General features: G+C 38.9%; 1 protein-coding gene across 4 annotated transcripts in view; it reads right to left on the reverse strand.

The window, feature by feature from the left end:
* Positions 1-17,329, reverse strand: part of PIBF1 (progesterone immunomodulatory binding factor 1) — a 243,657-nt gene that overhangs the window by 107,246 nt on the left and 119,082 nt on the right. For all 4 annotated transcript variants that reach the window (XR_008685998.2, XM_055426452.2, XM_055426450.2 and 1 more), the window contains exon 11: positions 7,344-7,509. Coding sequence is in view for 3 of the 4 variants with exons in the window: in XM_055426452.2 (XP_055282427.2) it covers positions 7,344-7,509 (166 nt within the window). In the remaining variant the exon portion in view is untranslated. The remainder of the gene's footprint in view (positions 1-7,343; positions 7,510-17,329) is intronic.

Raw genomic sequence — 17,329 nt, forward strand, 5'->3', positions numbered from 1 at the left:
CCGCCAAACGGTAACTCCCAGCGGAGAAGCAGCGCAGAGGCCTGCATACGCCATTAGCAAGCGGGGGCTGGGCAGGGAGGAGCCGGCTGAAGTGCTTAGAGAGAGGACTGGGCTTGAATGCCACGAGGGCAATCTGAGAGTACTGGGGATAGCTAAGCAGACTGTGGGATAGCTTCCCCGCAAAAAGGCGGAAAGCTCTAACCTAAGACTCCGCCAGCCCCACTCACAGAATAACGGACTGAGCAGAGCGAGCCGGCTGCGGTTGGCCCATCCCCCATCCCCCGCCGAGACAGGCAGGGAGGGCAGCCAGAGCCGGAGGGGGCAACCGCAGCCCCACAAAGGCATCCGATACAAACTGCAGGCAGGCTTCGTTGCTAATCAAGACTTCTTGGGCTTGGGCCGGTAGATATCCACCTGAGAAGGTGCGCTGGTTGTACACCCAGAAAACCGAGTGGCAGGGACTGGGGAGGTGATAAGTTGCAGCGACTGCGCTCGCCAAACACCTGGTCACCTGAGCTTCTCAGACCGGGGAAGGCACAAAACGCAGGCCCAACCAAGTCTGCGCCTTTGTGGAGTACCCGAGAACCTGAACTTGAGCCGCTCAGACCTGGGAAGTGCATACAACCCGGTGCCAGCCTCGGACAGTTCCCGGCAGAGCAACCTAGAGCCTGTGCAGTGTAGACTGGGACAACACACGCGCTGTGAGAGGGGGCAAACCCAGTGTGGCCAAGACGCTGCGAGCACTCCCCACAGACGCCAGAGATATTCGTCTGCAGCGTTCCTCCCTTCCCAGAACAGGACTGAACAACTGAGCCTTTAAAAAGTGTCCACCCGCACCCTAGTGTCAGGGCGGAAATTAGACACTGAAGAGACCAGCAAACAGAAGCTAAAACAGAGGGAACCACCTTGGAAATGACAGATAGAGAAGTCTAGAGACTACTCTAAGAATAAGACCAGAAACCAGAGGCAAGAGGCTTAAGTCCAAATCCTGAGAACACCAGAGAACTCCTGATTCCAGGGAACATTAATCGATAGGAGCTCATCAAATGCCTCCATACCTACACTAAAACCAAGCACCACCCAAGGGTCAACAAGTTCCAGAGCAAGACATACCACGCAAATGCTCCAGCAACACAGGAAAATAGCCCTGAGCTTCAATATACAGGCTGCCCAAAGTCACTCCAAACCCACTGACATCTCATAACTCATTACTGGACACTTCATTGCACTCCAGAGAGAAGAAATCCAGCTCCACCCACCAGAACACCGACACAAGCTTCCCTAACCAGGAAACCTTGACAAGTCACCTATCCAACCCCACACACAGCAAGGAAACTACATAATAAAGAGAACTCCACAAACTGCCAGAAGACGGAAAGGCCACCCCAAGCAAAGCAATATAAGCAACATGAAGAGGCAGAGGAATACCCAGCAAGTAAAGGAACAAGATAAATGCCCACCAACACAAACAAAAGAGGAAGATACAGGGAATCTACCTGATAAAGAGTTTCGAATTTTGGTGGTGAAAATGATTCAAAATCTTGAAAGCAAAAGGGAGTTACAGATAAATAACCTGGAGAAGAGGATTGAGAAGAAGGAATAAAGGTTTGATAAGGACTTAGAGGAAATAAAAAAGAGTCAATATACAATGAATAATGCAATAGATGAGATCAGAAACACTCTGGAGGGAACAAACAGTAGAATAACAGAGGCAGAAGACAGGATAAGCGAACTAGAAGATAGAATTGTAGAAATAAATGAAACAGAGAGGAAAAAAGAAAAACGAATTAAAAGAAATGAGGACAATAGTAGAGACCTCTGGGACAATGTTAAATGCTCCAACATTCGAATCATAGGAGTCCCAGAAGAAGAAGACAAAAAGAAAGACCATGAGAGAATACTTGAGGAGATAATAGTTGAAAACTTCCCTAAAATGGAGAAAGAAATAATCACCTAGTCCAAGAAACACAGAGAGTCCCTAACAGGATAAACCCAAGGCGAAATACTCCAAGGCACATATTAATCAAATTAACAAAGATCAAACACAAAGAACAAATATTAAAAGCAGCAAGGAAAAAGCAGCAAATAACATACAAGGGGATTCCCATAAGGATAACAGCTGATCTTTCAACAGAAACTCTTCAGGCCAGGAGGGAATGGCAAGACATACTTAAAGTGATGAAAGAAAGTAACCTACAGCCCAGATTACTGTACCCAGCAAGGATCTCATTCAAATATGAAGGAGAAATCAAAAGCTTTACAGACAAACAAAAGCTGAGAGAATTCAGCATCACCAAACCAGCTCTCCAACAAATGCTAAAGGATCTTCTCTAGACAGGAAACACAGAAAGGGTGTATAAACTCGAACCCAAGGCAATAAAGAAAATGGCAACGGGATTGTACTTATCACTAATTACCTTAAACGAAAATGGGTTGAATGCCCCAACCAAAAGACAAAGGCTGGCTGAATGGATACAAAAACAAGAACCCGATATATGTTGTCTACAAGTGACCCACCTCAAAACGAGGGACACACACAGACTGAAAGTGAAGGGCTGGAAAAAGATATTCCACGCAAATAGAGACCAAAAGAAAGCAGGAGTAGCAATACTCATATCAGATAAAATAGACTTTAAAACAAAGGCTGTGAAAAGAGACAAAGAAGGAAACTACATAATGATCAAAGGATCAATCCAAGAAGAAGATATAACAATTATAAATATTTATGCACCCAACATAGGAGCACCGCAATATGTAAGACAATTACTAACAAGTATGAAAGGGGAAATTAACAACAATGCAATGATAGTAGGAGATTTTAATACCCCACTTACATCTATGGATAGATCAACTAAACAGAAAATTAACAAGGAAACACAATCTTTAAATGATACAATAGACTAGTTAGACCTAATAGATATTTATAGGACATTTCACCCCAAAACAATGAATTTCACCTTTTTCTCAAGCGCACACGGAACCTTTTCCAGGATAGATCACATCCTGGGCCATAAATCATCCTCGGTAAATTCAAAAAAATTGAAATCATTCCAAGCATCTTTTCTGACCACAATGCAGTAAGATTAGATCTCAATTATGGGAGAAAAAACTGTTAAAAATGCCAACATAGGGAGGATGAACAATACGCTGCTGAATAATGAACAAATCATAGAAGAAATCAAAAGAGAAATCAAAATATGCATAGAAATGAATGGAAATGAAAACACAACAACCCAAAACCTCGTGGACACTGTAAAAGCAGTGCTAAGGGGGAAGTTCATAGCAATACAGGCACACCTCAAGAAACAAGAAAAAAGTCAACTAAATAACCTAACTCTACATCTAAAGAAACTAGAAAAGGAAGAAATGAAGGACCCCAGGGTTAGCAGAAGGAATGAAATCGTAAAAATTCGGGCAGAGATAAATGCAAAAGAAGCAAAAGAGACCATAGCAAAAATCAACAAAGCCAAAAGCTGGTTCTTTGAGAAGGTAAATAAAATTGACAAACCACTAGTCAGACTCATCAAGAAACAAAGGGAGAAGAACCAAATCAATAAAATTAGAAATGAAAATGGAGAGATCACAACTGACAACACAGAAATACAAAGGATTATTAGAGAATACTATCAGCAATCATATGGCAATAAAATGAATAACCTGGAAGAAATGGACAAATTCCTAGAAAAGTACACCTTTCCAAAACTGAACCAGGAAGAAACAGAAAATCTGAACAGACCCATCACAAGCACGGAACTAGAGGATGTCATCAGAAATCTTCCAGCAAACAAAAGCCCAGGTCCAGACGGCTTCACAGCTGAATTCTACCAAAAATCTAGAGAAGAGCTAACACCTATTCTACTCAAACTCTTCCAGAAAATTTCTGAGGAAGGGAAACTTCCAAACTCATTCTATGAGGCCACCATCACCCTAATCTCCAAACCTGGTAAAGATCCCACAAAAAAAGAAAACTACAGGCCAATATCATTGATGAACATAGATGCAAAACTCCTTAACAAAATTCTAGCAATCAGAATCTAACAACACATTAACAAGATCATATTTCATGACCTAGTGGGCTTTATCCCAGGAATGCAAGGATTCTTCAATATCCACAAATCAATCAACGTAATACACCACATTAACAAACTGAAAAATAAAAATCATATGATTATCTCAACAAATGCAGGGAAAGCCTTTGACAAAATTCAACATCCATTTATGATGAAAACCCTCCAGAAAGTGGGAATAGAAGGGACATATCTCAACATAATAAAAGCTATATATGACAAACCCACAGCAAACATTATCCTCAACGGTGAAAAACTGAAAGCATTTCCCCTAAAGTCAGGAACAAGACAAGGGTGCCCACTCTCACCACTACTATTCAACATAGTTCTGGAAGTTTTGGCTACAGCAATCAGAGCAGAAAAAGACATAAAAGGAATCCAAATTGGAAAAGAAGAAGTAAAACTTTCACTGTTCGCTGATGACATGATCCTCTACACAGAAAACCCTAAAGACTCTACCAGGAAACTACTAGAGCTAATCAATGAATACAGTAAAGTTGCAGGATATAAAATCAACACACAGAAATCCCTTGCATTCCTATACACTAATAATGAGAAAATAGAAAGAGAAATTAAGGAAACTATTCCATTCACTGTTGCAACGAAAAGAATGAAATACTGAGGAATATATCTACCTAAGGAAACAAAAGACTTGTACATAGAAAACTATAAAACACTAGTGAAAGTAATCAAAGAGGACACTAATAGATGGAGAAATATACCATGTTCGTAGATTGGAAGAATAAATATTGTAAAAATGAGTATACTACCCAAAGTAATTTATACATTCAATGCAATCCCTATCAAGCTACCAAAGATATTTTTCACAGAACTAGAACAAATAATCTCACAATTTGTATGGAAATACAAAAAACTTCGAATAGCCAAAGCAATCTTGAGGAAGAAAAATGGAACTGGAGGAATCAACCTGCCGGACTTCAGGCTCTACTACAAAGCCACAGTCATCAAGACAGTATGGTACTGGCATAAAGACAGAAATATAGATCAATGGAACAAAATAGAAAGCCCAGAGATAAACCCACGCACCTATGGACACCTTATCTTTGACAAAGAAGGCAAGAACATAAAATGAAGAAAAGACAATCTCTTTAACAAGTGGTGCTGGGAAAACTGGTCAGCCACTTGTAAAAGAATGAAACTAGAATACTTCCTAACACCATACACCAAAATAACTCAAAATGGATTAGAGAGCTAAATGTAAGACCAGAAAATAGAGGAGAATGTAGGCAAAACACTCTCTGACATAAGTCACAGCAGGATCCTCCAAGACCCACCTCCCAGTATATTGGAAATAAAAGCAAAAATAAACAAATGGGACCTAATTAAAATCGAAAGCTTCTGCACAGCAAGGGAAACTATAAGCAAGGTGAAAAGACAGCCTTCAGAATGGGAGAAAATAATAGCAAATGAAGCAACTCATAAAGGATTAATCTCCAAAATATACAAGCAGCTCCTGCAGCTCAATTCCAGAAAAATAAATGACCCAATCAAAAAATGGGCCAAAGAACTAAACAGACATTTCTCCAAAGAAGACATACAGATGGCTAACAAACACATGGAAAAATGCTCAACATCCCTCATAATCAGAGAAATACAAATCAAAACCACAATGAGATACCATTTCACGCCAGTCAGAATGGCTGCTATCCAAAAGTCTACAAGCAATAAATGCTGGAGAGGGTTTGGAGAGAAGGGAACCCTCTTACACTGTTGGTGGGAATGCAAACTAGTACAGCCACTATGGAGAACAGTGTGGAGATTCCTCAAAAAACTGGAAATAGAACTGCCATATGATCCAGCAATTGCACTCCTGGGCATACACACTGAGGAAACCAGAATTGAAAGAGACACATGTACTCCAATGTTCACTGCAGCACTGTTTACAATAGCCAGGACATGGAAGCAACCTAGATGTCCATCTGCAGACGAATGGATAAGAAAGCTTTGGTACATACACACAATGGAGTATTACTAAGCCATTAAAAAGAATGCATTTGAACCAGTTCTAATGAGGTGGATGAAACTAGAGCCTATTATACAGAGTGAAGTAAGTGAGAAAGAAAAACACCAATACAATATACTAATGCATATATATGGAATTTAGAAAGATGCAAATGATAACCCTGTATACGAGACAGCAAAAGAGACACAGATGTATAGAACAGTCTTTGGGACTCTGTGGGAGAGGATGAGGGTGGGATGGTTTGGGAGAATGGCATTGAAACATGTATATTATCATACGTGAAACGAATCGCCAGTTCAGGGTCGATGCATGTTACAGGATGCTCGGGGCTGGTATGCAGGGATGACCCAGAGGGAGGATAAGGGGAGGAGGGAGGTGGGAGTGGGGTTCAGGAGGGGGAGCTCATGTACACCCGGGGCGGATTCATGTCAATGTATGACAAAACCAACCAATATAATATTGTAAAATAATTAGCCTCCAATAAAAATAAAAATTAAAAAAAAAAATAAAAACAACAAACAGACCTATGGCAATTTGCATTTCTTTTCTTAGAGGCTGTCCATTACTTCTTTCCACCTCTTTATCTAAAAGAGGAAGATACATTCTCTTGATAAGAGATCTTTAAAAATTAAAGACATGGCTCCTTCTCATACATAACACAAATATTATTTATAAAGCTCGATATGATAGATGGACTTCCCTGGTGGTCCAGTGGTTAACAATCCACCTGGCAATGGAGGGGACACGGGTTCAATCCCTGGTCCAGGAAGATTCCACATGCCGTGGGGCAACTGTGTGCCACAACTACTGAGCCCAAGTGCCACAATGGCCTCAGCTCGCCCCAACTAGAAGAAAGCCAGCGTGCAACAACAGAGACCAAGCACAGCCAAAATTAAATGAAAAATAAAGTTATTTTTTAAAAAAGCTTAATACAATACAGACCTTATGCTTACAGAGCTTATATTCTGTGTTAATTGTAAAACAAAAGCTTGTATGCTGCTGCTGCTGCTGCTAAGTCACTTCAGTTGTGTCCGACTCTGTGTGACCCCACAGACGGAAGCCCACCAGGCTCCCCCGTCCCTGGGATTCTCCAGGCAAGAACACTGGAGTGGGTTGCCATTTCCTTCTACAATGTGTGAAAGTGAAAAGTGAAAGTGAAGTCGCTCAGTCGTGTCCGACCCTTAGCGACCCCATGGACTGCAGCCTACCAGGCTCTTCCATCCATGGGATTTTCTAGGCAAGAGTACTGGAGTGGCTTGCCATTGCCTTCTCCAGAAAGCTTGTATACGTACCTCCAATTTTTTCTGGTATTTTTCACATTCCAACTGACACTGTGTGAGATTTCTTGCAGTCTCCTCTTGTAGAAGTTGAGCACGCTCACTTTCAAAAGATTTTATTTTACTTTGATGGAGAAATTCTGATACTTTGCTTTCTGTACTAAGTTGTAGTTCTCTGTACCTGAAAAAAGAAAACAATTATGAAACAATAAAGAAATCTCAATTTATAGAAATATAAGCAGTACTGCTATCTGTTCAATATCCCTATATTATTATTCAGTTAATATCTTTTATTTATTCAGCAAAACTTTTGTAAATAATTTAGATGGTCGTGTGTATGGAAATATGCTAAGTCCGGGGAAACAAAACATATTGATTAAACTTCCTCTACTGCTCCCTTATTTTCATTTTTCCCATTCCAAAACAGTTATTACCTATTATCATTATTTTGCGAGATAAGACATTTAAAATAAAAATGGTAAGAACAAGGTTCAGTTATTACTTAAAATGACTTAATTTCCATATATTTCATAGGCTTTCTTAAATCTATAGCATTGTTTCCAACCTTGTTATTTCATTCTAAGTCTAAATAATATTAAATGGAGAAGAATGGCATAAAATATATGCATTAACTTGCAATTCCTGAGACATATATAAAGTAAATTTTTAAGCTAGTAAATATATACTTGATTTTTATAAGAAAACATAATGTACAAATTACAAAGATAAATATATAACAATAAGCAGTCTATTACAACACAGATAAGAAACATTCTCTTCATTCCATAGGTATAACTAGTAATAAAAACATTTCCACTTAACATATAAATCACTGCATATTGTGGATCTGAAAATGCTTCAAGCTGACTATGTTCTAACAGAAAGCAAAACAAAGACACAGCATGCCTTTTCAGGGAGTTATTATGAACCCGGTATAATGCTAGATGTTCCTAAAATTCATTTTTTTCAAATATTTATTGAGCTAGTCACCATGCCAGGCAAATATGTATACAGTGGAAGACAATTTTTTCTCCCCTTTAAAGAACTTATTTTTGGGGAGTTCTCTCGTGGTCTAGTGGTTAGAATTTGGCATTTTCACTGCCAGGGCCGGTCTTCAGTCCCTGGTCCAGGAACTGAGACCCTGGTTGGGGAACTGAGATCCCACAAGCCGCGTGGTGTGCCAAAAAAAAAAAAAGAACTTAGTTTTCTGGGGAAGAGATGCAAATAAATATGAAAATTCAATAGAACAAGATAAGCGCTTCAGTAAGGTAAACCCCAGGTCTGATGGGTACATACAGGAAGAATTAACTCGGTTTGTGAGGATGTGTGTTTGAGTACACAGGAGGAAGAAGTCCAAGGTGGAAGTGCTCTAGAAGTAGAAACAAGAGTACATGGCAGGCCAGAGAAAGAGAGTATAGTCTGTTTTATCCATGGCATCTCATTTATTCCCACAACTCTAGTAGGTATTTTGCAGATGAGAAACCAGAGGTTCAGAGATTAATTCATTTCTTCAAGAAGAAGAAGTTCCTGGTAGATTTCAGAGGGGGTCTCAAATCCAGCTATGTTTGACTCCACAATAATGATCTTTCCACTATTACCTAAGACTCTTAGCTGATATTTCGAAGTCAGATAAACTTTCAAACGTGTTTTAAAGGAGGTCGCTTCACTCTTGTGACAAGAACATTTAAAATATAATCAGAGAAGACAGGCATCAGATTCTTGCTATAGGCTACTTCACTCTTGGTACTCTTGAATCTTTATTTACAAGTAAGTCACATTCAGTGTGGTGGAAGCCCCATTCAGGCCTATTGGGACACATCACTTAATACACACCAAGGCTTTAAGGTGAACGTCAGCTTGTGTGTTTAACTTTTTGGGAAGTCCAGGCATTAATTATATACATATAAAAGAATAGCTAGGTCATATAGTCACTCAGGTTTTAAGCTTTTTGAGGAACTGCCAAACTGCTTTTCAGTATGGCTGCACATTCTCACCAGCAATTACGAGGGTGGTAAGTCCTCTATATCCTTATGAAAACTTATCCTTGTCTCTTTGATTATAGCCATCATCATGGATGTGAAGCAGTAAAAAAATTACTTTAGTCAAAAATGTATTAATTCAACAATTTACTGACATGATAATGCCCTGAACTCCCTGGGGTAAATTGTCTTATAAAATATAAATGCATAAACATACGAAATCCACACCTATTTGTATGCTAAACTATGGGGCACACTAGACCTACTAAGTCATTTGGAATGTGATATTTATCTTTAAAAGAGTTTGTTCTGAAAAAATTAAAATGAAAAGTTTGCCTTTTTACGATCCAGGGCATTGTGAGTAATTCTGAGGTCAATGCCAACTTCAAACAGGAAATGAAAGACTTAGCTTTTAGATTACACCTGCTCTTCTTATTCATTATGTGGCACTTGAAAGTTTCTTTCAGCACTATTAATCTTCTGATTTTACTACACAATTAAGTATAATAGTGATCACCTAAAAATTTGAGGATATTAAGTTTAATAAAATGACACTTACATGAACCAAATGATAATTCTAAAGGACTCATCTATTCTCATGTTGTTTACACAGTAAAGGAAAATCTGCCTCAAACCATTATGCCTTTGTAATAACAGTTATTATTTTAACTTAAGTTGAACTGTGAAAACGCTTTAGAAACATTAGTGCTGCAAAGGCAGTTTCAGTGTGAGGAAGAGATGGTGACCAGGGCACAGGCTGACAATTCAGGTAACTTCCTCCTATTTGTTTTGCTAAGATAACCTGTCACATTTTACGCGTTGACTCAGACTTCTCATCTTCTCCTCATAATGTGAAACTTTTATTTGAATGAAGGCAATATTATTCATATGTTCGCAAGTTTATGGTTGACATTCTAATTCAGCATAGTAACCTTAAGAGGTCACATTTCTTACAGAGTTTATCAGCAAGTCCAGCTACAGTCACCCCAGGTCCCTAGTTTGACTAGATTAGTCTTTATATTAGCTGGTTTTTTAGTTTGCATAAGACTTACTCATAAATCACATACTGCTTTAAAAATAGTACTATAAAGACCTAGAACGAACTGTTTGCTCTTAAGGAATAGTCACTGCAACAGATTTTGGGCTGGACAAACAAGGAAAATTTCACCTGTGAAAAGGTGAAAATGAGCAATTAGACAGGGAACAACAGAGTTAACCCATAAGAAATGCTCTCAGCTACAGTGAATAAACTCCAAGCACCATGGCATATTCTGCAATGCAGAGAAATAACTGCAGGAGAGACATCAACACAGAATTCTGTTCTCAGAAACAGGAGAGCTCATTTGAACAAAAGCACTAGATAAAACACCAAGTAACAACAGATCTGCATAACAACATTTACATCAGCAGTCTTTACACATATACTATGGTGAAAGTTTGCTCATTATACTCTGATGTATTAAGCCAAGCTATGTATGTTCACTCCCATCTCTATCAACAAGGTTATCTCGGGTAAGAAGGTCAAAAGTGAAAGTGTCAGTCACTCGGTCGTGTCCAACTCTGCCCTCTGTCCGTGGAATTCTCCAGGCAAGAATACTGAGTGGGTAGCCATTCCCTTCTCCAGGGTATCTTCCTGATCCAGGGATCAAACCCAGTCTTCCACATGGCAGGCAGATTCTTTACTGTCTGAGCCACCAGGGAGGCCCAAGAAAGTCAAAAGACTGCTATAATGATTAATCTAGTTTTTACCCCAATGAGCAACAGCAGCTGATCTTTGAATTTTTATCCACATAACATTCATGGCTTCCCAGATATTAAAAGTGGATGTGGGACTTCTCTGGCAGTCAGTGGTTAAGCCGTCATACTTCCATTGTGGACGCATTGGTTTGATCCCTGGTCAGGGAACTAAGATCTCACATATACAGTGGTAAGGTTCCTGTAGTTACCAGGACCAATAGGTGGTCCTTCCATTAAGAAATCCTGAGAGCTGGTCCAATTTAGAAGGCAGTGAAGTAGCTAAGGCAAGGCACATACAAGGAAGACTGGTAAAAGAAGCTAAGCAAAGTCACAGGATTTCCAGTTATAGGCAAGTGTTCAGGGAGGAAGTTTTGGTAGCTGGGCATCAGTTAGATCAAGTTTTGAGAGGAACTCTGGGTCAATAGAGAGAAAATACTTGTGGGGTTTATAAGAATACATGGGAGCAGGAAGTCATGGGTTGAACCACTAAATCCTCTGTGTGGGGAGGAGAAATTAATTCTAAACTCCACAAGCAAATGGAGTACAGGTTGCTGATGAACTTTCTACATGTAAAAAAACAAAAATAAAACAAACAAACAAAAAAGTGCTCAGAAACAGAGATGGGCCTGAAACTTCATATAGGGATTACACTGTGAACTGGATTAGACAGGGACAGAAGCTGTCATCTCCGATCAACTGAGAATCAATTTTGTTTACACGGGTGGGGCACCAATCCCATTTTACTCTGGTGTTTCAGGCCCCTCCTTCTTATTCTTTCAACAGGCTTCACTGAGTTGATGTTCAGTTTCCTTTGAAGTATTTATTTTGGTTGAGCTGATAACTAATCTGTACCTTTACTTTCTGTGCCTGCTATGGGGATAAAACTCATTTCCATTCTGTTTAGAGAGAATTTTGATTGTGCTTCTAGACCTGTTCCACTTGTATTACTAGCCCTGAACTACATGCTGAAAATGCTCTGGATGAGTCACTGACAGTTAACCAAACCCTCCAAATCATTCTGCTAATTAAGAACTGAGGAAAAACACACACACACAAACCTGTTCGTTTGGATTTTCTGCTTCTGTGGATTGAGAAAAAGCTAATTATCTTAGGTTAAAGATTCTAAACCACCGATTTTTCAATCACCCCTGAAGGTTTTCTTGCTCTCAATAGTATCTATCTGTATATCTATATTTATAGATCTGTATCTAATGTTGTATTAACTAGTATTATTTGTTGTTGGTGTTCAGTCACTAAGTATTGTCTGACTCTTTGTCACCCTGTGGACTGCAGCACGCCAAGCTTCCCTGTACTTCACTATCTGTCTGCAAACTCATGTCCATTGAGTCACTGATGCCACCCGACCATCTTGTCCTCTGACGTCCCCTTCTCCTCCTGCCCTCAATCTTTCCCAGAATCAGGGTCTTTTCCAATGAGTTGGCTCTTCATATCAGGTGAACAAAGTATTGGAGCTTCAGCATCAGTCCTTCCAATGATATACAATTAAATATGTAGTATTATATCAATTACATATTTAAAACATGAGTATGGAGTAAGCTTTTTATTTTCTCTTTCAAATAGGCTGTGTTATATAGGGTTAATTTTCTATTAACCAGAATATTTCCTTTTGTGTGTGTATGTGAGTGTGTGTGGGGGTGTGGACAGGCCACATGGCATGCAGGATCTTAGTTCCCTGACCAGGGATTGAACCTATGCCCCTGCAATGGAAGCATGGAGTTTTAACCACTGGACCACCAGGGAAGTCCCAACCAGAATATTTCATTCCACAACATCTAATTCATTTAAAAATATTTATTGTGTACATAAGTGTGCCAGGTTCTATTAGGACCAGAGAAGGACAAATTGCATTACTACTCTAAGGAACTCACATTATAATAATGTGAAGAAGGCAAACAAACATAAAGTGATACAGTAATAAATTATAATAATAATAGAGTAAGGGAATGATGGAGATGTCAGCGATGGTGTTATTTTAAAGGGGTTGGGCAGAGAAGGAATCTCTCTAATGATAAGGTGGTATTTGAGCAAAGACATGTGTACCAGAGTTTACCAAAACCCGTATTTCAGAACTAAAGTGATTAATTAAAAAATATACACTGGCTGTGCATCATATTCAAGACTTTAAAAGAATAAAGACTTTCTTTTTAAAGAAGAGATACAATGTCAAACATATGAAGACAATAGAAGTCCTTCACAATGATCTGAAACTTGGTATCTTAAACCAGTAGTTAAAATTACCTACTCAAACCATACTAATGGATTTACTAGACAGTCTCAGCTATACAAATTGTAAATAAAACAAACAGAACTAAATTTTTAACAAATGGACTGGTGACATCAGGATAAGTGCTACTACTTCATAGGGCTGGGAATAGAAACTTATGTGAATGATCAATTCGATCTCTGTTTAAGAAATACTTTGGATTTACTTTTATTCTGAGGTGATCTATAAGCCACATGAGAAATGTCTTCTCATCATTAAATCAAAATGGCTTTATAATTTTTGTGTTGATTATACAAATAATAGATTTATTATAGAATTTTAGCAAATATGGAAAACAGGAAAAAATGTCAATCACAAGCTTATAATGATAACTACTGCTTATATTTTCATATATCTCCTTCTCTGCACAAGTAAATATTTTCAAGGTTTTAATTTTTTTAATTTATTTTTTTTATTGAAGGATAATTGCTTTACAAAATTTTGTTGTTTGCTGTCAAACCTCAGCATGAATCAGCCATAGGTATACATATATCCCCTCCCTTTTGAACCTCCTTCCCATCTCCCTCCCCATCCCACCCCTCTAGGTTGATACAGAGCCCCTGTTTGAATTTCCTGAGCCATACAGCAAATTCCCATTGGCTATCTATTTTACATATGGTAATGTTAATTTCCTGTTAATTGGCTTCCCTGGTGGCTCAGAGGTTAAAGCGTCTGCCTCCAATGCGGGAGACCCGGGTTCGATCCCTGGGTCAGGAAGATCCCCTGGAGAAGGAAACGGTAACCCACTCCAGTACTCTTGCTTGGAGAATCCCATGGACGGAGAAGCCTGGTAGGCTACAGTCCATGGGGTCGCAAAGAGTCGGACACGACTGAGCGACGGAACGGAACGGATTGGAATGTTAATTTCCATGCTACTCTCCAAACATCTCACCCTCTCCTCCAATCTCCCCATGTCCGTAAGTCTATTCTCTATGTCTGTTTCTCCATGGCTGCCCTGTAAATGAGTTGTTCAGTACCATTCATCTAGGTTCTGTATTTTTGCGTTAGAATACGATATTTATCTTTCTCTTTCTAACTCACCTCACTCTGTATAACAGGCTCTAGGTTCATCCACCTCATCAGAACTGACTCAAATGTGTTCCTTTTTATGGCTGAGTAATATTCCATTGTGTATATGTACCACTACTTCTTTACCCATTCATCTGCCGATGGGTATCTAGGTTGTTTCCATGTTCTGCTGCTGCTGCTGTTCTAGCTATTGTAAATAGTGCTGCAACAAACAATGGGATACATGTATCTTTCAATTTTGGTTTCCTCAGGGTATATGCCTAGGAGTGGGATTGCTGAGTCATATGGTGGTTTTATTCCTAGTTTTGTTTTTTTTTTTTAAAGAATCTCCATAGTGTCTTCCATAGTGGCTATATCAATTTACATTCCCACCAACAGTGTAAGAGCAGTCCCTTTTCTCCACACTGTCTCCAGCATTTATTGTTTGCAGACTTTTTGATGATGCTATTATTTCTCCCATTCTGAGGGTTGTCTTTTCATCTTGCTTATAGTTTCCTTTGCTGGGCAAATGCTTTTAAGTTTAATCAGGTCCCACTTGCTTACTTTTGTTTTTATTTCTGTTACTCTAGGAGGTGGGTCATAGAGGATCTTGCTTTGATTTATGTCAGAGTGTTTTGCCTATGTTTTCCTCTGAAAGTTCTATAGTTTCTGGTGTTACATTTAGGTCTTTAATCCATCATGAGTTTATCTTTGTGTACAGTGTTAGGAAGTGTTCTAATTTCATTCTTTTGCATGTAGCTGTCCAGTTTTCCCAGCACCATTTATAGAAGAAGCTGTCTTTGCCCTATTGTATATTCTTGCCTCCTTTGTCAAAAATTAACGTATCCGTAAGTGCATGGGTTTATTTCTGGGCTTTCTATCTTGTTCCATTGGTCTATATTTCTGTTTTGGTGCCAGGACCATACTGTCTTGATGACTGTAGCTTTGTATAATCTGAAATCAGGAAGGTTGATTCCTCCAGATCCATTCTTTCTTAAGACTACTTTGGCTATTCGGGGTCTTTTTGTTTCCATATGAATTGTGAAATTTTTTGTTCTCGTCCTGTGAAAAATGCCATTGGTAACTTGTAGGGATTGCACTGAATCTGAATATTGTGTTTGGTAGTATTGTCATTTTCACAATATTGTTCAATTTCACTGCTTGTAACTGGGTTGTTCATAATTTCTATTTCTTCTTGGTTCAGCCTTGGAAGATTGAACTTTTCTAAGAATCTGTCCATTTCTTCAGGTTATCCACTTTATTTCCATATAATTGTTCATAAAAGTCTCTTAAATTCCTCTGCACTTCTGCATTGTCTTTTGTAACCTCTCTTTTATTTCTAATTTTGTTGATTTGATTCTTCTCTCTTTTTTTCTTGATGAATCTGGCTAAAGGTTTGTCAATTTTGCTTATCTTCTCAAAGAACCAGCTTTTAGTTTCTTTCCCACAGGTTTTAAGTTGCCGTGTTTTCATTGTCATTTGTTTCTAAAATTTTTTTTATTTCCCTTTTGATTTCTTCAGTAACTGGTTGGTTATTTAGAAACGTGTTGTTTAATCTCCATGTGTTTGTGTTTCTTACAGTTTTTTTCTTGCAATTAATATCTAGTCTCATGGTGTTGTGGTTTGAGAAGATGTTTGATACGATTTCAATTTTCTTAAATTTATTGAGGTTTGATATTTGACCCATGATGTGGTCTATTCTGGAGAATGTTCCATGTGCACTTGAGAAGAAGGTGTATTCTTCTGCATTTGGATGGAATGTCCTGAATATAACGATGAGATTCATCTCATCTAATGTATCATTTAAGATTTGTGTTTCCTTATTTATTTTCTGTTTTGATGGTCTGTCCATTGGTGTGAGTGGGGTGTTAAAGTTTCCTACTATTATTGTGTTACTGTCAATTTCTCCTTTTATGTCTGTGTTTGTCTTATGTGTTGAGGTGCTCCTATGCTGGTTGCATAGATATTTACAATCATTATGTCTTCCTCTTGAATCGATCCCTTGATCACTGTGTAGTGCTCTTCCTTATTGCTTGTAATCTTTATTTTAAGGTCTGCTGCTGCTACTGCTAAGTCACTTCAGTCATGTCCGACTCTGTGTGATCCCATAGATGGAAGCCCACCAGGCTCCCCCGTCCCTGGGATTCTCCAGGCAAGAACACTGGAGTGGGTTGCCATTTCCTTCTCCAATTTTAAGGTCTATTTTGTCTTATATGAGGATTGCTACTCCAGCTTTCTTTTGCTTCCCATTTGCATGGAATATATTTTTCCACCCTCTCACTTTCAGTCTATATGTGTATTGAGGTCTGAAGTGGGTTTCTTGTAGACAGCATATATATGGGTCTTGTTTTTGTATCCATTCAGCCAGTCTATCTTTTGGTTGAAGCATTTAATCCAGTTACATTTAAAGTAATTACTGATATATATGTTTCTATTGCCATTTTAGGGCTTCCCTGGTGGCTCAGAGGTTAGAGCGTCTGCCTCTAATATGGGAGACCTGGGTTCGATCCCTGGGTTGGGAAGGTCCCCTGGAGAAGGAAATGGTAACCCACTCCAGTATTCTTGCCTGGAGAATCCCATGGACAGAGAAGCCTGGTAGGCTACTGTCCACGGGGTCACAAAGAGTCGGACACGACTGAGTGACTTTACTTTACTTTATTGCCATTTTAAGTGTTTGGGATTGATTTGTAGATCATTTTTCTTCTCCTGTATTTCTTGACTACATAAGTCCCTTTAACATTTATTGTAAAGCTGGTTTGGTGGTACTGAATTCTCTTAACTTTTGCTTGTCTTAAACGCTTTTTATTTCTCCATCAATTTTGAATGAGATCCTTGCTGGGTACAGTAATCTTGATTGTAGGTTTTTCCCTTTCTGTACTTTAAATATATCCTGCCATTCCCTTCTGGCCTGCAGAGTTTCTGCTGAAAGATCAGCTGTTAAGCATATGGGGTTTCCCATATATGTTACTTTTTGCTCTTCCTTGCTGCTCTTA

The sequence above is a fragment of the Moschus berezovskii genome, chromosome 13, assembly GCF_049115385.1.
Source record: "Moschus berezovskii isolate FMDL1 chromosome 13, NW_MosBer_1.0, whole genome shotgun sequence".
Taxonomy (NCBI): Eukaryota; Metazoa; Chordata; class Mammalia; order Artiodactyla; family Moschidae; genus Moschus; species Moschus berezovskii.